The sequence below is a fragment of the Neophocaena asiaeorientalis genome, unplaced genomic scaffold (genome assembly GCF_003031525.2).
Source record: "Neophocaena asiaeorientalis asiaeorientalis breed wild unplaced genomic scaffold, Neophocaena_asiaeorientalis_V1.1 scaffold218, whole genome shotgun sequence".
Lineage (NCBI taxonomy): Eukaryota > Metazoa > Chordata > Mammalia > Artiodactyla > Phocoenidae > Neophocaena > Neophocaena asiaeorientalis.
Genome location: NW_020172818.1, coordinates 3,995,019 through 4,016,252, shown reverse-complemented (window position 1 = coordinate 4,016,252; position 21,234 = coordinate 3,995,019). Strand labels below are relative to the sequence as shown.

The 21,234-nt window shown below is 34.2% G+C and overlaps 1 protein-coding gene and 1 pseudogene across 2 annotated transcripts in view; both read left to right on the top strand.

Annotated features, from left to right (window-relative positions):
- NCAPG (non-SMC condensin I complex subunit G) overlaps window positions 1–21,234 on the top strand; it is a 41,223-nt gene that overhangs the window by 9,582 nt on the left and 10,407 nt on the right. For both annotated transcript variants that reach the window (XM_024741766.1, XM_024741767.1), the window contains exons 8-14: window positions 2,485–2,625; window positions 3,227–3,350; window positions 4,549–4,638; window positions 4,966–5,145; window positions 8,028–8,138; window positions 10,227–10,346; window positions 16,343–16,570. In XM_024741766.1, coding sequence (XP_024597534.1) covers window positions 2,485–2,625; window positions 3,227–3,350; window positions 4,549–4,638; window positions 4,966–5,145; window positions 8,028–8,138; window positions 10,227–10,346; window positions 16,343–16,570 — 994 coding nt within the window. The remainder of the gene's footprint in view (window positions 1–2,484; window positions 2,626–3,226; window positions 3,351–4,548; window positions 4,639–4,965; window positions 5,146–8,027; window positions 8,139–10,226; window positions 10,347–16,342; window positions 16,571–21,234) is intronic.
- Window positions 1,913–2,013, top strand: LOC112397607 (uncharacterized; annotated as a pseudogene).

Genomic DNA, 21,234 nt, shown 5'->3' with positions numbered 1-21,234 from the left:
CGGGCCTCTCACTGTTGTGGCCTCTCCCGTGGCGGAGCACAGGCTCCGGACGCGCAGGCCCAGCGGCCATGGCTCACGGGCCCAGCCGCTCCGAGGCATGTGGGATCTTCCCGGACCGGGGCACGAACCCACGTCCCCTGCGTCGGCAGGCGGACTCTCAAACACTGCCCCACCAGGGAAGCCCCTGGTGTGTAGATTTTTAACGTCATGATTTTGATGCATTTTTTAAAAAGCTTTACATATAATATGGATTATGGGCCTGAATTCTCTTGGTGTAAAATATAGTGTCCTGCTTTCGTGTATAATGGCCCCACATATAAGTTAGGGAGCAAAGCTAAGAACGTATTTGAATTTTGTATGCAAAACATTGAATCCATAAATATCTTAAATGTGAGCCAATATGGAGACTTATAGCTTGAGCTCATAGTAACATGAAAAACGTGGGAATCTACTTAGAGTTTTAAGGGTAATTATTTCAGGCTTTAATATTTAACTGGAGTATTCATTATAATGCTGTTTGGGCCATGTTGAAATGTACCCAAAAGGAATGAATTTTGAGGCAATGCTTAATAATATATGTTTATATAAAAGTAATAAGTGCTCATAGAAGATTGAAAAAATATAAGAAAATATGAGGAAATGTTAAATATTATATTTAAATAACAGAGGGTGAGCATCTCAAAGACTGGTTCACAGATTGATTAATTCTTAGTTACTGAAAATTGACATGTAAAGAGCTTGGTTCCTCTAACTTTAAGAGGTCAGGGATTCTTATATTTCCTTTGTCACTTAATCTTTGAGTTTTGAAATAAGTTACTTGGATCAACTTGTTTTTTTCACATATAAAAAGGAAAACTTTAAAGATCATATTTAATTATTGAAAGAATACTTAAGAAATAGGATGATTTTCTTTTTGGAGCAGTGTCACTAGATAGGATTCGTTTTCTCAAGAACAGAAACAAAATTAAATGGAAAAATTGTTTCTTGATAATCTCAACTGTATTCTCAGACATTTTGTAGCAGGAAGAGTTAGTGACTCAGAACGCTGATACAAAATGATTTCCTGTTAATTGAGGTGTTCACATAAAGAGAGAAATCGGGGATGTTAAATGAGGCCTATCAAATTTGAGTAAGAAAAAGGGACACTAATAGAATTTTAAGAAAGCTACCTTAAATTCTTAGAGAGTTTAAAAAAAGACTTTCTTGAGTGGTCTCTTCATTATAATGACTACCTTTAAAAATGGTTGGAAAGAGACGATTTCATGGTAATTAAAATTGGTAGGTCGATTTTAAGTTGTATTTATGCAGTTCAGGATTTGTAATTATTAATGGAACAACTACTCTTTAGGTATTTTTAAAAATAAATTCAAAGTCTTGATACTATGCATTGTGCTAAAGCTGGGATGGAGAAGTAGGAGGGATTCAAAGGTGAGTGAAGGTTTCTTAGCTTGTCAGAAATCAGTAACTCTACTGATTTATTGATTTTGATAATTATCAGTTTTGTAGCTTTTGTTTAGTTTCCTGCTAGAATCCAAAGGGTGGCTGATGCCCTTGAAGGTCCTAATATCATTGCCAGAGATTTATGAGCTTTTATTTACTCTTGTCTGTCATTTTATGAGTCAGTTCATTTATCATTATTCTGCAGTGTTTATAACTTGATTTTTGTTGACAATTTAAAATGACATTTTTCATCAGGATTATCATTTCATATATTACTTCCAACCTAAAGGCACCTAGTTGTATAGGTTTAAACTCTTAATTCTACTTAAACTCTTAATTCTGTTTTTAAGTAGCTTTTTTTGTTCCACACAAAAAAGGAGACCTTCTGGTAGACTCTTGAATGTCATCTAGGTGAGGGCTGTAAAAGGCTTTAATTTGGGCAGTGATAGTAAAAATAAAAGGGTAGTTGATGGTGCTTGCTTAGTAGCACCTACACTAAAATAAGAACAATATAGAAATTAGTAGGGCCCCTAAGCAATGGTACTACAAATTCATGAAGCTATCTATATTTTTCTGATTTTTTTAAAAAGGTCATTGTATTCATGCATTACTTATGTAATTACTATTTCTACTACTATTCTTTTAAACAAAATAATGGTTAATTAAGGATGATGAGGGAAGACTAGCTCTTTCTGAATAATTGGATTTTGGAGATGGGATTTAGAACTTTATAATTGAGAATACTAGTGACATTGAAATAATTAGTTATTTTGAGAGATACAAATATGTACCTTTTGAAAATTTCCCATAGGAAATTTGAATCTTTATGAAAATATATTTTCCAAATTCTTTTGAATCAAGCCAGTAAGTTCACAGAAGTTCATAACAATAACACAGAAGTTACTCTGTAGATCTGGATTAGTATAACATGGTATAAATATCCATATATTTGGACTGATATGAGCAGAAAATGACCTGACGTAGTGGGAAGCTGTTTAATGTTTCTAAACAGATTCTACATCTTATTAATTGTGCTTGTTTTAGTTATATTCAGAGCATTCCGGTTGTTAATGAAGAACAGAGAGGTGATTTTTCTTATATTGGCAATTTGATGACAAAAGAGTTTATAGGTCAACAATTGATTCTAATTATCAAGTTTTTGGATACCAATGAAGAAGGAGGAAGGTACATTTAAATGTAAACCCTTGTTCTAATTTGCGCTTCTTATTTTATGTGTTGAAATATAGTCTTGTTACAATATGATTAAATATATTTAACCTAGCTCCCTAAAGTGTTATATGAAGTGTTCTCTTTCTTCTTATATAATATATATGGAGTATGTAAGAGGAAATATATTTATATACTGTCTCTCTTTCTTTCTCCTAATTTCTCTCTCTATATATGAATATATGTATATATGGAAATATAAGTTTCTAATTCAGTTGCTTCAGAATAAATCAATAAAATTGCAGGTTTTTGCTTAAAAATTTCTATTAGTATTACTAGTCCTCTCTAATAAATACAGTCTAAAAGATTTGATTCACTTATGGTATTTTGTCATTTCATCATGTTGATTTATGAAAGATTATAGGGCCATTTATAAATTTTTTTTCAGAACGTGAATTTTGGTCTAAAGTCTGTACATATATTTTTGTACCTATAGTGATAAATATAAAAAAGAAGACAAATTAAGTCTGTAGTTAAGTCTGCAGAATAGGTGAAATGTTAGAGATATAATGTGTTTCTACTCTTGTACTGAAATTAAAATAGTTCTTTTTGAATGCAGGAAACGACTGCTGGCTATCTTACAGGAGATTCTTACTCTACCCACCACCCCAATATCCCTAATTTCTTTTCTTGTTGAGAGACTGCTCCACATGATTATGGATGATAATAAGAGAACACAGATTGTAAGTAATTTTCTTCATTCTTGATAGAAATAAAAGATTTTGGTCAATAACATTGAGGGTTGTCTTATTCTCTTTTCAGTACTTTTGGCTTTAATTGCTTTTGTTTTAGTTTTGTCTCTTTATCAAGTCTTTAAACTTCTTAAAACCAAATCTCTCTCACACACACATTTTAAAAAATATCTCCTTTCTTTTACCGTACCTATCATTGTGTTGAATCAGTTTGAAATGGAGCAGGTTAGGGAAGAGGTGACATATAGGCATTGGTTGCTAGAAGGTTTGAGGGCCGACTGAATTTATACATACCTGGGTTCAAATCCCTGTGGATGCTTTCTGGATTTGTGGCTTTGCCTGAGTTATTTAATTTAGAATTTTTACCTGTCTGCAAAATAAGAATAACAATGAAATTTATCTTTCATTGTTCAATGAAGCAATGTTCATAAAGTGCTTGGTAAATACAGAAATAAATATTATCTGTTATTTTACTATATTCAAGTGTTATTTTCTCTGGGGTAGCCCAAAAAGAGAGGCCTGTATCGTTGATTTTCGTAAAATCGTATAGCCTTAGAGTTGCAAGTTAATTCAAAGGTTGTCTTTTCCACTCCTTCCTTATATAGATATACATAACATAAATTCTTTCTACAACATCCCCAGTTAGTGGTTATCCAGCACCTGCTTAAGGTACCTTCCTTTGGGATGCAGCTTTTTCCTGAATTGGCCAACTCCAATGCCTAGTGGCTCTGAAAGAAAAGTGTTTAATCTGCTGTCATTATTTATGCCTTGTATACCCAAAGGAAGAATAAAAGAGTATTCTAATTTTTTATATTCCACTTCCATTGGAGCTGAACAAGGGAGGGAGTTGAGGATTTTAGGCAGAAAATTTTAGTTTTATGGTGCCTAAGATTAGATGCTCTTTTCATTTTTTCTGTTTTAAAGCACTATATGAAAGAGAATTTATCTTCAGTGTCTATGTGCCTATTTACCTTCCCATAATCTTAAGAGTTTTTAGTCAGATGTATTGTTTGGTCATTTTTTTTCTAAAATTGTCTAGCAAATAGAATGTGTGCCATTTTTGCTTGTATATTTTGCTCTATTTTTCAAGAGATTGTGGATACAGTTTGGAGTTTTGTATAACAGTTAGATGTCTTTTTCTGATATATAACATATATTAAAGCATGTATTCTGAATTATAACTTATCAGGTTACAGAAATTATCTCAGAGATTCGGGCACCCATTGTTACTGTTGGTGTTAATAATGATCCAGCTGATGCAAGAAAGAAGGAACTCAAGGTAATTGTCTTCTAAATTAAAGAAATGCTTGAGTATATTGTAGTTGCGCAAGTCTTTTATTTCTTCTTGTACATTTTCAAAATTGCACAAAGTCAAATTATTGGTTAACTATTAAACTATATAAGAGTATCTAAAATGTTATCAGATTATGTCAGTCTGAAAGATTTGCCAATCTCTGTTTCAGGAAGACTACCACTTTTTCTGTATGTACCTGACTGCTTAACTTCTAGATGGTTGAAATGGTTTTAAATAATACTCTTCAGTTTGCTACAGATTTCACATTAATAGTTTTTGTTTGGTGTTTACACAATTTATATCTTTTCTTAGATGGCTGAAATAAAAGTTAAACTTATTGAGGCAAAAGCAGCTTTGGAAAATTGCATTAACTTACAGGATTTTAATCAAGCATCAGAATTAAAAGAAGAAATAAAAGCATTAGAAGATGCCAAAATAAACCTATTGAAAGAGACAGAGCAACTTGAAATTAAAGAAGTCCACATAGAGAAGGTATAGATACATTTTTCATATTAAATTTCAGCTACTGTTAATCATCTCAACTAAACCTTGTTTTCTTAACTCAGCTGCTGGAATATGTTCACTTAGGAGGGATTTTTTTTTTTTTTTTGCGGTACACGGGCCTCTCACCATTGTGGCCTCTCCCGTTGCGGAGCACAGGCTCCAGACGCGCAGGCTCAGCGGCCATGGCTCACGGGCCCAGCCACTCCGCGGCATGTGGGATCTTCCCAGACCGGGGCACGAACCCGTGTCCCCTGCATCGGCAGGACTTTCAACCGCTGCACCACCAGGGAAGCCCTAGGAGGGATTTTTTTTTTTTTTTGCAGTATGTGGGCCTCTCACTGTTGTGGCCTCTCCCATTGCGGAGCACAGGCTCCGGACGCACAGGCTCAGTGGCCATGGCTCATGGGCCCATCTGCTCCGCGGCATGTGGGATCTTCCTGGACCGGGGCATGAACCCGTGTCCCCTGCATCGGCAGGCGGACTCTCAACAACTGCGCCACCAGGGAAGCCCCCTAGGAGGGATTTTTAACAATACCATGAACTAATACAAAAATAATATTTTTCTGCCTGTTCCGTTCTATTTTGGACTTCGAAAGGCTTTAATGAACTTTAATTATTGTTGCTAAGACTTTATTTGATTTGCTCCCTTGTCATGCTAATCCCTAGAATCTGAAGTCTTTCTTCCTTGCCAAGGAAACCTGCCTTCCAGTGGTTTCCTTCTCTTTGTTTTGTTCTGTTTTGTTTGTCTTGAATGGTTTAGAAACGGAAAATGCATCTTTCTCTTATTTGTGGAAGACTCATGACCTTTCCACTGCTAGGAAAAGAATTTCTATAGTAACAGTGCCATTATACACATATTTTTTTAAAGTTTAATTACTCTTTTGTTTTTAGAAAAAGCTAAGTAACTGTTATTTTAAATGAAATACTGTATAAAATAGATAACTAATAAGAACCTGCTGTAAAGCACAGGGAACTCTACTCAATACTCTGTAATGGCCTATATGGGAAAAGAATCTTAAAAAAAAAAAAGAGTGGATATATGTATATGTAACTGATTCACTTTGCTGTACACCTGAAACTAACAACATTGTAAATCAATTATACTCCAATAAAAATTTTTTAAAAAAGAAATACTAAACTTATATATCTAATAACATTTAAAGCTTCGTTTCAGCAGTCTTTTTTAATTAACTTAGTTGTATTTGATACATGAATATTATTTTAATGTAAGGTAAAATGGTATCAATTACTATAATATTTGCTATTCACTTTAATTCAGGAGGTCTTTTAGGATCTTGCCTTTTGTAGTAAACATCATTTATTACTGTAGTTTTGGTTTGGGAAGTGCTGATTATTCTTATAAAGAGAATGCTGGATAGGGAAGAGTTTACTATACTGGAGAGTTTTGTAAGTTATGTTATGTCCTTGAGCTCTGCAGCCATAGATATCCCTGCTCTAACACCCTAGCTTCCCAATGGGTATGCCTGAATTTTATTTTCATAGCTAAGTAGCTTATTTCTTTTGTTTGACCAAGTCAATGGATCATTATAGGCTCTTAAATTTGAGGAGCAAATTTAAAGTGAAAAATGAAAATATAAACTGAAAAATGATATAAACTGCAGGTCTGAATTAGGAAAATTTCAACTAGGGTGATCTATCATGATTAATATTATCTGTTTAACTTTACTTGCTTTGACCATTTATCTGTTCATTTGTCCTACTTTAAGGGTTATAAATCTATTACAGTATAATTACAGTATAGTATAATAAATGCTATGTTCAGGTAAGTATAGGGGTTTTATGGAGAGGGTAGTATTGGCTTCCCCAAAAGGAATGTTTCAGCTTGAGATTTGAATAAAAATAGTATAAGCAAGTAGTTACAGGATCCTTTTTTTGTGGTATTCACAAGTATAAATTCATTTGATTCTCATTATGACCTAACGGAATTGGTACAATTATCCTTACTTTATAGAAGGCAAGTAACTTGCCTGAAGTTATACGGGTAGTAAATGGTAGAGGCAGGATTCAAACCCAGGCAAGTGGCTTTGATTGTGTTTTTAATGCACTCTGTGTCATCTCTCCTCAGTGAGTTGTTAAGGGAATGTTATAGGCAGATGGAATGACGTGTGTGAAGGCCTAGAAGTTAAAGAGTGCCTGTTGTGTTTAAAAACTTCAGGTCCACATGACTAAAGAATTGAGGCGGAGAGATAAGAGATAAATCTGGGGGGAAGAAATTAAGGGCCAATTCATGTAAGGCCTTGTCTAAACAATATTTTAAAAATTGTCCCTTACCCAAAGATCATGGTGAACCACTAAAGATGAGATTTATGTCTTATAAAGATCACTGTTACTCAGGAAATGAATTGCAGGCAGGCATACTAGTTTGAAGACTGTTAACAGTAATGTAGGATTGAGATGAGTGCAGTCTGAACGAGATAATGATGGTGGATATGGAAAGAAGTGATGGATTTGAGAAGTATTTAAGAATTAGTAACAAGGAGAAGAGTGAGTCAAGAATGTATCCTAGGTCTTTTGGTTTGGACAGCTGGGTAGATGGCAGCGAAATTTATGGAGGTAGCACAGGAGGAGGAATTTGGGTAATGATTGGTTAGTTCCCTTTTGGCCATTTTGAGTTTGGGAAGCCTGTGGACCATACAAGAGGAAATGTCTTATGGCAGTTTTATATATGAATCTGAAACTTAGAAAATAGTTGAACCAGCTTATAAATGGTAAGTTTTGTGACTGGATAAGGTGCAGGGAGTGTGTATAGAGACAACATATCTTGGACAAAAAGCCTCGAGAAAGTGAACATTTAAGGGATGGGCAGAATATATTTTTACTAATGCTGAATATTTTGTGTTTCATTTTAGAATGATGCTGAAACACTACAGAAGTGTCTTATTTTGTGCTATGAACTATTGAAACAGATGTGCACTTCAACAGGTATAGGTGCAACCATGAATGGCATCATTGAATCTTTGGTATGTTGGTGCACTTTGAGGCTTTATTTTAGCTCGCACCTTCATCATTTTATAAGTGATATGTTCCTTGGGGTTCAAAAGAATGAAAAGATGATTTTAAACATCTGATAAATATAAATGGTAAAAAAGAAAAAATAATACAGTGGCTGTCCATTGTCTGATAGAAATATAATGCAAACCACATGTAACTTTAAAATTTCTAGTAGCCACATTTAAAAATTAAAAAGAAATGTGAAATTAATTCTAATATACATTAATTTAAATATATTTTAATATATTTAACCCAGTATACCCCAAATATTATAATTTCATCATTTAATCAATATTTTATTGCGATATTTTACATTCTATTCTTCATACTAAGTCTTAAAGCACATCTCAATCTGGACTAGTCATATTTCAAGTGTTCAGTAGCCACATGTGGTTAATGGCGACAGTATTAGACATGCAGCTTTAGAGTATTCTTTTTAATAGTGCTACTTATCCAAAGCAAATTTTGAATGTATCCAACCTCTTCCAGGATTCTCCCCAAATTGTTTTTACTTGGGATTAGTGAAAAACAGCCAATGAATGTGATCTAAAATCTAGTTCCTTGGATTGTCATGAGTTTCTAAATGTAGTAAAGAAAACCAATTATTGTTTATAACAGTCCAGAGCTGATTAAAACTAGATCTGTTAAACCGTTAGAATTTAGTTTTATTTTTAACAAAGCTGATGTCTAGTGAAAAGTGATACTTTTAAAGTTCTGCTTGTGTACTTTATGTCTGGTTCTATTGCAAGAGAATGATAAATGATGGTATAATTAATTGCACAATTGAAGTAGTAGATATGAAGACTTATATATGTGGGGAAACACTATTGAGGGAAGAAAGAACACAAAATTGAATGGTCATAATGATTTTAAGTATATAAAAACAATCTGTCTAAAGATTGAAAGAGACTATAGAGGGATGTAAATGAGCAAGGTATTTAAATATAGGAGTTATAATATTTTAATGAAATTACTGTGCTTTAAATAAAAATCATATATTAAGTGAACAAATATTTATTGAACATCTATACACCCAGTGCTGGGGATACAGTGTACATGGTGTACAGAGCACATATAGACTGCCCTTTTTGGATCTTCCGGTCAAGTGAGGGGGGGCATCAATCAAATAAACAAGTGAAAGCTTATGCCATTGATAATTGCTATGAAGAAGAGCTTTATGGTCATATGTGAATTTATGATAATGAGATTTCATCTGTTTATGGAAGGTGGCCTTGAGGTGATGTTTGAGTAGACGTTAACTATGTGACAAAGAGGGAAGAATGATCTAGACCTACTCTCTTCAGTATGGTAGCCACCAGCCACATGTGGATATTAAAAACCTGTGGCTATTAAATCTAGTCCAAATATATATATATATTTATACATATTTATAAATGTAAAACTACATTGGGTTTCAAACACTTAGTACAGACAACAGAGATTATCTCAATTTTTTATAAACATGAAAAAAGCCACAGCTAAAAAACAAATCTCAATTTTTTAACATTGATTACATGATGTATTGATAATATTTTGTCTATATTGAGTAAAATAAAATGTATTAAAATTAGTTTCATCTTTTTCTTTTCACTTTAATGTGGCTACTAAAAAAATTTTAAATGACATACTTGGCTTGCATTATATTTCTAGTGGACAGCACTGAATGGGAGGCATTGAAATCAGCTCAATTGAATAAACAGAGCAAGAGATAGCATGGTATAAGGTGATACTGGGAAAGACTACACAATGAGGTGTATCATATATTATGTTAAGGGGTTTTATCTTTTCTATGAGCATTGGGAAGCCATTGAGTCAGTTTTGGCAGGTGGAGGGAAGGTATCTCATGATCAGACTATATTTTGCTCTGACTGTATTCTTCTGTTTTACTGATTTAATATTTACCTTTTTTTAAACCAAAAGTTGCCTTTTTTGGGTTAATAGACTACATGGAAATGAAGTAGGTCTGCGAAATCATACAGAAATTTGCATTTTTCAAAATATAGTATTGTAAATTTCTTATCCTAGTCAAAATTATTTTAATTTCTAATTCATTTTAGATTCTTCCTGGAATAATAAGTGTTCATCCTACAGTAAGAAATCTGGCTGTTTTGTGCTTGGGATGCTGTGGACTACAGAATCAGGATTTTGCAAGTAAACACTTTGTATTACTATTGCAGGTAGGATTTATCTTGTGATTAAAATCTTGATTATACTTCTTGAGATAAATACTCAATCTGTGGTGATTTTGCTAGTATTATTAAGTTTAATTGATTCCAGGGCTTGTTGATGATGATGATTATGGATGACTTTTAAGGGCTCAGTTTTTATGTTTTGATTTTTTTGTTATTAAAACTTTTTTTTTTTTTTTTTAACGGTACGCGGGCTTCTCACTGTTGTGGCCTCTCCCGTTGTGGAGCACAGGCTCCGGACGCGCAGGCTTAGAGGCCATGGCTCACGGGCCCAGCCGCTGCGCGGCATGTGGGATCTTCCCGGGCCAGGGCATGAACCCGTGTCCCCTGCATCGGCAGGTGGACTCTCAACCACTGCGCCACCAGGGAAGCCCCTATTAAAACTTTTTTGTAGAAGAAAGATGAAATGTCAATTATTTAAGGTATTTAAAAAATTAATCATATAGCAAATATTTATTGAGTGTATATTATATGCCCAGCATTATTATAGACTTTAGAAAACAATAAGATAGGTAATGAAAAACATAAAAGTTGCTGTCCTAATGGAGTTAACATTTTAGAAGAGGAAATACACAATGAAAAATAAACAATATGTAGTATGTCAGATGGAAAAAAATAAAGCAGAGAAGGGGAATGAGGACTGGAAATAGGGAAAGGGAGCAGTTTGGTTTAGAAAGACCTCACTAATAAGTCAGAATTTGGGCTGTTACCAGAGGGAAGTGAGAATGAACCTTGTAGATCTGGGTAAGAGGTTTCCAAAGAGAGGGAAGAGCAGGGGAAGGGGTCCATCAGTAGGACTTTGCTTCACATATTAAAGGAGCGGGAGCTCATATGGCTAGGCCAGATTGAGCAAAGAGGAGAATAGTAGGAGAAATGATTTGCAGGCAGCTGGTCATCCATGTCTTCTAGGGATTTCTAGTCTGTAAAGATGTAGCCTTCACAGTGAATGAGATGGGAAAGAATTGGTAGTTTTTATTTTCTTTGTTTTTTAAAAATTTATCTATTTATTTATTTGGTTGTGTCGGGTCTTAGTAGCAGCATGTGGGATCTTTTGTTGTGGCGTGGGCTCTTCATTGCAGCATGCAGCCTTCTCTCTAGTTGTGGTGTGAGGGCGTTGGAGCACACGGGCTCTCTAATTGTGGCCTGGGGGCTCTAGAACACAAGGGCTTAGTTGCCCCGCGGCATGTGGGATCTTAGTTCCCCAACCAGGGATCAAACCTGCATCCCCTGCATTGGAAGGTGGATTCTTAACCACTAGACCACCAGGGAAGTCCCAGAATTGGAAGATTTTGAGTAGGGGATTTTTATGCTGTGACTGGATATAGAGTTGGTTAAACCATGGGTTGGTTGGCAAACCTTTTTTCTAAAGGTCTAGAGAGTAAATATTGTAGACTTTGCAGGCCATATGGTCTCTCTCAACTACTGCTTTGCTGTGGTAGTATGAAAACATCCAAAGATGATACATAATTGAATAAGCATAGTTGTAGATCAGTAAAACTTGTATTTATGGACACTGATGCTTAAATTTCTTATAATTTTAGCATATAATAATGAGATATTATTTTTTAACCATTGAAAAATGTACAATTATTCCTAACTTGGAGGCTGTATAAAAACAGGCAACAAACTGGCCCATGAGTCATAGTTTGCAGATCCCTTATAGTAACTATAGGGATACAGTATGGAAGGAAGGATACTCATAAGGAAGCTATTACAATAATCCAGGAAAGAGGTGATGATGACCTGGACCAGTGTTGTGATTATTGGGGTCATGAGAAGTGGTGGTAATTTAAGTTTGAAGACAATGTCTATAGAATTTGCTGATAAATTTGATGTGGTGTGTGAGAGAAAGAAGTGGAAGAAAACAGGATTTTGGCCAGAATAACTGGAAAGATGGAATTGCCCTTTCCTGTGATGGGGAAAACAGAATAACAGGTTTTACAGCAGATAGGTGAGGTAAGGAGTTCAGTTTTGGACATGGTAAGTTTGAAGTTTGAGGTACAAGTGGATATATTGAATAGGCATTTTTAAGTGGGTTTGGAGATAGGAGAGAGGCCCAGGCTGGGGAGAGGAATCTGGAAGTCTTTATTCTGTAATAGTATCCAATGCCTAGAAACTGGATGTTACCTGACAAATGAGTATAGTTGGAGAGGAGATCTCAACTTTATAGTTCCCTAGGCCTCAGGTAACATTTAAGGTAAGAGAGATGAAGAGGAACCAGTAAAGACCAAGGTGAAGTAGATAGTTAGGGGAGAGTGTGATGTCCTAGAAGGCAAGTGAAGATGATATTTTAGAGAGGCCAGGGTGACCTGTCTAATGCTGGTGACAGGTTGATAAGGATTCATTGTTGACCACTTTTGGCAAGTAAGGAAGTGTTTGGTGACTTTCATGTGCCCTAGTTTATGCACAGGGCAAAGCCTATTGGAGTGGTCCAAAGAGAATTATGGGAGAGGAATTGGAGACAGCCAGTGTATACTACTCTTTCAAGATTTTATTTTGTTAGGAGTAATGGAGAAATGGAGTGGTAGCAAGAGAGGATATGGGGTAAAAAGAGTTTTTGGTTTGGTTTGAATTATTTTAGGATGGAGAAAATTACAGCCTGTTTGAATCCTAATGAGAATGACCCATTTGAAAGGAAAAAAACTGAATATAGGGAAGAGAGGGCAGTTGCTAGAGTGGTACTGAGTAGACAAGAGGGGATTAAGTCTAGTGTATCAGTAGAATGCATTTGACTTTTTAACTCCTTTGGACATCTGTTTTAACATTTTTGGGCCTAGCTTTATTTGGAAAATATACTTCCCTCCACCTCCCCATGTAAAAAGACAGTGTGATTCATGTAGCCTCTTGGTGTTGTCAAACGTAATGGGATAAAAAAGCTGCAAGGAATTTTAATGCAAATTGTTTGGCAACAGGTGAATGGGAGTGCTTTGCATGTTCAACTTGAAAATAACACATGACAACATGGATTATCATTTTTATGAAGATTATATTAAAAAACTCAACCAATAGTTGAATTTTCCCCCAACATAAAATCCTTATCTTGAAGCATCCTTTAATGTTGCATATGACATTGCCAAGAAAAAGAAAACATACAATTAGGGAGAAATTGGGGAAGTCATGTGTTCTGGAAATGGTCAAACTGTTTGTGACTTGTATCAAAGGAAGAAAATTAAAACCATACTTTTGTCAAAAGGCAGTCCTCAGAAATTTCATTTTGTTGTAATTTCCTTTTTTGGAGTACTTGACATCTAATCAGTCCATTTAATGTGCAAGGATTAAATTCCTGACAGTGCTTTGTTTATATTTATCATCCCATGCTTGTTATCAGAGAAAATTTTCTATTATTGTGAGATCCTTTTGGAAAGTTAGAATGTCAAGTATTATCTTTAAAATGGTGTACAGTTTCTTTTCAAAGAAACTGGAAGAAAAATCTTGGTACTTTGTCCAGATGAATCATTTATAGTGCTTGGCCATACATCTGGTTTTGCTCCAAGATGAATGAATGAATCTCCCTGTGTTATACAAAGTCATTACTATTTATATCAGCAGGTACTGGCATGAGTGATTCTGGTAGTAATTCTAAAGGGAGTCTTGTTTACTATTGTGAAATCTATTGGCTTTATAGGTGCCCAGGAAATAAAATACTACATTTTCAAAGAGGTTTTGCTAAGAAATTAAACCAGTAAGTTCTCTATTTCAATTTCCTGGTTTTCTAGAGGATGGGTCATTAAATGCTAGATTGACCCCTGGTCATTACTTTTTATTTAAGTGGAAGAAAAATCTTACTAGAAAATTTGATAGTGAAGGGTTCATTTATGTCTAGCTTATTAAGTATAGCACTTTTTACTCTACAAATGAGGTAAAATGTTCATTAAGATGCCCTATATACCATTATGAGTACTTATGAAAAATTGTATTGAGAAGTTGTTTTCAAGTAGAGGAGATTAGAGTTAGACAGCTATGTAAAATTTCTAGTACTGCAGCAAAAGAAATACCATAGAACTCTTTCCAAAGACACATAAATTCACTTGACTTTTAAAGATGAAATGTGGATTTTGATCCTTTTAATTTTTGCTGACATAACATCAATAATAAGTGTTTTGGTCATTTCAGACAGAAGAAATTAATACGAATTTAATGCTTACAAGTGTCCTGGAGCATTAGGAAGTTATTTAATACTAACTCATACCCCATTTGATGGAGCTATAGGAGCCTTGATACTGTTTACTCCTGTATAATTTTCTGTAGTGAAAAAGAATTGTCAAAATCAAGTTCATGTGAAAAATAAATGAATGTTTCTTATCAAGACCATTCCATAATTTTACCTTAATTTCAAATCAAAACAGTTAATAGCAGCCTTGTCATAGAATTAAAATTTTTAAAAATGAAAGTTTAGGGGCTTTCCTGGTGGCACAGTGGTTGAGAGTCCGCCTGCCAATGCAGGGGACACGGGTTCGTGCCCCGGTCCGGGAAGATCCCACATGCTGCGAAGCGGTTAGGCCCGTGAGCCATGGCCGCTGAGCCTGCGCGTCTGGAGTCTGTGCTCCACAACAGGAGAGGCCACAACAGTGAGAGGCCCGCACACCGCAAAAAAAAAAAAAATGTGAATGATACCAGATACAAATGCAGTAAAATAAATTGTGTGTGGAATTTTGCCTATATTTTGAATGTTATTCTGAGGTGGGCTCTTATTAGGTCCTCAAAGGGGTTCGCAATCAAAAGAATTTAACCACTGAGTAGATTCAATTATTTATCTTTATAAAGGTATTTTCAGAGCTATCATTGGAAGATTTTAGATAAAGGGAAAAGAGCAGTATTTTGGGGGAGTAAGAAATCAGTTTTTTTTTTAATCAAGTTTTAGTAATAGAAATTGACTTAATAAATATATCCACACTTGTTAGAAAGGCAGGAGAGGGAAATTATTTCATTTAGAAATCTTTCTTAAATAAATATCCCATATTGAGAGCTATTGCTAGCCAGTGAGGGACTGAGAAGGACAAGGAAAACCAAGATGCTGTTGAGAGTAGCATGTTTAGAATTTGTAGAGAATAGTCATGACAGTACGTTCTTATAAATAAGCATTTGGCTTTGGCAGATTTGCAAGTCTTGCCATAAGAAAATATGTAATAGATGTGTCTTGAAATTTCCTTCGAAATTTTGTAATTTTGAGCCATTTTTCTCAATTCATTCATTTGACCAACTTGTGGGTGATTTTTCTTCATTCTGTGGGCTAAGCTGTATAGCCAAGTAGCTTATTAGTGACCAAAATTTAAGTGTATTAAAAAATATAGTAAATCTTTTCATAGTAGAAATATTCAGCTCTATTTTTTTCATGGCTTTGAAATTTGGTATGTAAGAATTTGGTTTTCTTAAGTCAGGATAGATTCATACAAGCCGCTGGGTTTTATGGATTCAGGATAGACTCATAGAAACTGCTGGGTTTTATGGTTCACTTCCTTTTATAAAGAAGTCTAGTTCAATGAAAACTGAATTCACTATTAATGAAATCTGAATTTATTGAGCTAATAAGAGAAAAATTTCTTTAATGAAACTTGATAACCTAGAAGAGTACTGATGTTCCAATGAATGCTTTTCATTGGTTAGAATGTAATGTTTTTATCTTGATAGATGGCCCCAAACAATTGCAATATATTGAACAGTTTTTCTAGATCTTAAAAAAATAATAAAATCATAGTTAAACATATACTTTTTTGTATATAAAAGGAACAAATAATATAATTCAGCTTGACTTTAGTTCAGGGATTTTTTTTGACTGAAGACAGAATTTTTCTGAAGGAAATATAAAAGTGTCATGGTATAAATAAAAAAAATAACTAAAATAAACTTTAAGTTTTAAAAAATATTTATATAGACTTGACACTGTTGTTGCAATTAGATTAGTAATAAGATCTATGTTAATTTTATGTAGCATAAACAATAAAAATATACCTAATTTGCTTTTGGTGGGGGATGTTTCGATTTAGGTTTTGCAAATTGATGATGTGACAATAAAAATAAGTGCTTTAAAGGCAATCTTTGACCAACTGATGGCATTTGGATTTCAACCATTTAAAACGAAAAAAATCAAAGCTATTCAAAGTGAAGGTGCAGAAGTAAACACTAATGAAGAGCAAGAGTCAAAAGAATCTGAAGAAGAGGCTGATACAGCCAAGAATGTTCTAAAACTACTTTCTGATTTTTTAGATAGCGAGGTAAGGAATAATCATAACCCTATTATTGTGAAAGGTAATTGTCAGCATATATATGTTTATCCTCTTTGTATTTTTTAGGCTGAAGTTTAAACCTGGCTAACATTTTTTTTTTAATTTGCCTTTTGAATATTATAATTAAATTCTACTTTCACTTCTAATATATCTAATTTCTCACTATCAAATTACATTGTGTAGAGAATTGAAGTGTAAACAAAAATGAAATGACTATTGGGGGGGTTATTTTTTCATCTTTTTTCTCTGTCTTTGTGATCTGTGACTTACAAGTTTCCCCCCCAAGGGTCTTAAGAAATAATTTAAAATAATCTTACATTGGGTGGGTGGAAGTTCTAAGATATGATATGGGATTAGATCTCTTTCCTTAGGGTACTCATGAACTACATTTTTATAGCATATGTAAACATTTAAATTATAAAATTTTTATATTTTTTTGTTGAGGTGAAATTGACATTACATTAACAATTTTAGAGTGAACAATTCATTGACATTTAGTACATTAAAAATATAGTGTAACCACTGCCTCTGATTTTTAAAACATTTTCATTATCCCAAAAGGAAACTACCCATTAAGCAGTTACTCCCTATTTCCCCTACCACCAGCCCCTAACAACTACCAATTTGCATTTTGTCTCTATGGATGTAACTCTTCTGGATATTTCCTATAAATGGAATCAGAAAATATGTGGCTTTGTGTCTGCTTTCTTTCACTTAGCTTGTTTTCAAGACTGTTGTGGCTTATATCACAAGCCTTCTTATGGCAGAATAATATTCCATTTTATGTATATACCAGAATTTGTTTAGCCATTCATCCATTGAAAGATATTTGGGCTGTTTCCACCTTTTGGCTATTGTGAATAGTGCTGCTATGAAGATGTATTTGTCTGAGTAGCTATTTTCAATTCTTTGGGGTATATTTCTAGAAGTGGGGTTACTAGGTCATATATTAATCCTTTTTTGTTGTTTTTAGGATTTTACCCCTGATCCCTATCCCAACTAGTTAATTAATACATCCTCACATATTTATATATGTATATTTTTTTGAGTGAGAACATTTAAGTTCCCTCAGCAAATTTCAGTAATACAGTAGTGTTATCAGCTAGTCACCATGTTTTACATTTGGTGTCTAGAACTTATTTTTTTCTTTTCTTTCTTTTTTTTTTTTTAGATATAATAGAACTGATAGTATACCCTTTTCCATATTTCACCCACCCACCAGTCTGTGGCAACCATTTTTTCTACTCTGTTTCTATGAGTTTGACTTTTAAAAAGATTCTGCATATGTCACATCATGCAGTATTTGTCTGTCTTTGTCAGGCTGTTTCACTTAGCATAATGTTCTCAGGGTCTACCCCTGTTGTTGCAAATGGCAGGATTTCCTTCTTTTTATGGCTGAATAATATTGCACTATATATCCCACATCTTCTTTATTCATTCATTGATGGACACGTGGGTTGTTTCCATATCTTAGCTCTTGTAAATAATGCTACAATGAACATGGGCATGCAGATATCTCTTTGAGATTCTATTTTCATTTCCTTTGGATATATACCCCAAAATTGGATTGTGTTTTTAATTTTTTGAGGAACTTCATTCTGCCTTCCAAAATGACTGTACCAGTTTACATTCCCACCAACACTGCACTAAGATTCCCTTTTCTCCACATCCTTACCAACACTTCTCATGTCTTTTTGATAAAGCCATTCTAACAGTGTGAGGTGATATCTCATTGTAGTATTGATTTGCGTTTCCCTGATGATTAGTGATGTTGAGCAGCTTTTCATGTATCTGTCAGCCATTTGTATGTCTTCTTCGGAAAAATGTTTATCAATTCCTCTATTTTTTAATCAAATTATTTGCTTTTTGCTATTGTATATATGAATTCTTTATATATAATTTTGGATATTAATCCCTTATCAGATATGTAATTTGCAAATATTTTCTCCCATTCCATAGGTTGCTTTTTCATTTTGTTGATAGTTTCCTTTGCTGTGCAGAAGGTTTTCAGTTTGATATAGTCCCATGTATTTATTTTTGCTTTTGTTACCTATGTTAAGGAGCTTACTATCCTGTTTTTTGTAGGCGTTTCATGATTTCATGTGGTAATTTCTTTAACTTTTTGAGGACTTGCCAAACTGTTTTCCATAGCAGCTGAACCATTTTACATTCCCACCAACAAAGAACAGGGTTCCATCCTTATCAACACTTGTTATTTTAAAATAATTTTGTTTTATTAATAAGAAAAAATTGTTAGTAAAATTTTTAGCCATCTTGTTTTGAATTGCCTTTCCCTAATAACTAATGATGAGTATCTACATGTGCTTTTTGGCTATTTGTATACCTTGTTTGGAGAAATATGTGTTCAAATCCTTTGCTCATTTTAAAATTGGGGTGTCCTTCGGAATTCTTTATATATTCTGGGTAGTAGATCCTTATCAGATAACTGATATGCAAATATTTTCTCCTATAGGTTGTCTTTTCAGTTTGTTAATAATGTCCTTAGATTTTTAAAAAGTTTTAAATTTTGATGAAGACTAATTTATCTTTCCTTTTGCTGCTTGTGCTTTTGGTGTTGTATCTAAGAATACATTGCCAAATCAAAAGTCATGAAAATTTATCTCTGTTTTCTTCTAAAAGTTTTACTCCTTTAGCTTTTAATTTAGGTGGATTGGTGCATTTTCAGCTAATATTTGTACATGGTGTGAGGTAGAGGTCCAGCTTCTTGGTTTGCGTGTGGACATCCAGTTGTCTGAGCACCGTTAGTTGAAGAGACTATTCTTTTCCTATTGAATTGTTTTAGCACCATTGTGGAGGGGGAGAGAATCAATTGATCATAGGAATATGGGTTTATTTCTAGACTCTCAATTCTTTTCCATTGTTTGTGTCCACCCTTGTGCCATTACCTGACTGTTTTGATTCATGTAACTTCATAGTAAGTTTTGAAATCAGGAAGTTGAGTTTTCCAACTTTGGTTCTTTATTTTCAGTATTGTCTTGGCTATTTGGGGTATCTTGCAGTTCCTTATGAATTTGAGGATTGGCTTTTCCATTTCTGGAAAAAAGTGTATTGGAATTTTGATAGGGATTGCATTGAATACGTAGATTGCATTGGGCAGTATTGCCATCTTAATGTTATATTTTCCAATCCATGAACTCGAATATCTTTACATTTATTTAGGTCATTTTTAATTTCTTTCAGAAATGGTATATAGTTTTCAGGGTACATGTTTTTTACTTCCTTGATTAAATTTATTCCTATATATTTTATTTTGATTGCTATTGTAAATTGAATTGTTTTCTTAATTTCCTTTTTTGGATTGTTCATTTTTGTTGTATAGAAACTCAACTGTTTTGTGTGTGGATTTGATTTCGTATCCTGCAACTTGGCTGCATTCATTTGTTAGCTCTTGTACAATAGTTTCCGTGTGTGTGTGTGTGTGTGTGTGTGTTGTGTGTGTGTGTATTTTTTGGGATATTTTCTATAAGACCAAGTCATCTGTGAAGAGACAGTTTTAATTCTTCCTTTGCAATTTGAATGTCTTTTATTTGTTTTTCTTGCCTAATTTCTCTGGCTAGAACTTGCTGTACAATCTTGAATAGCAGTGGTTAAAGCAGGCATCCTTGTCTTGTTTCTGATCTTAGGGAGAAAGTTTTCAGTCTTTTACCATTGAGTATGATGTAGATTCTTCATAAATGCCCTTTTTTATTTTGAAGAAGTTATCTTCTGTTTTTTTTTCCCAGTCATAAAAGCATGTTTAATTTTGTCAAATGGTTTTTCTACATCAATTGAAATGATTATGTGATTTTTTTTTGCGGTACGCGGGCCTCTCCCTGTTGTGGCCTCTCCCGTTGCGGAGCACAGGCTCCGGATGTGCAGGCTCAGCGGCCATAGCTCACGGGCCTAGCCGCTCCCTGGCATGTGGGATCTTCCTGGACCGGGGCACGAACCCGTGTCCCCTGCATTGGCAGGCGGACTCTCAACCACCCTGCCACCAGGGGAAGCCCATGATTTTTTTTTTTAATTGCTATGGTACATTACATTGCTTGATTTTCTTATGTTGAACCACCCTTGCATTCCTTGGATAAATCCCACTTGGTTATGGTGTATAATCTTTTTAATATGTTGTTGGATTCCATTTGCTAGTAATTTATTAAAGATTTTTATATCTGTATTCATAAGGGAAATTGGTCTCTAGTTTCCTTGTATTGGTCTTTGTCTGCCTTTGGCATCAGTGTAATACTGACCTCATAAACTGAGATGGGAGTTGTTTTCTCCTCTTCTATTACTTTGGAAGACTTTGAGAAAGATTGGTGTCGTCTTCTTTAAATATTTGGCAGAATTTACTAGTGAACACATCTGGTCTTGGACTTTTCTTTTGGAGAGGTTTCTGATTTCCTTATTCAATCTGTTTATTGTTATAGGTCTGTTCAGATTTTCTATTTCTTCTTGAGTCTATTTTTGTAATTTGTGTGTTTCTAGGAACTGGTTCATTTCATCTAGGTTGTTTAATTTGTTGGTATTCAGTTCTTATTATTCGTTTATAATCCTTTTTATTTCTGTAAGGTCAGTTGTAATGTCCCTGCTTTTATTTCTGATTTTAGTTATTTGCGTCTTCTTTTTTTCTTTGTTAGTCTGACTCAAGGTTTTTA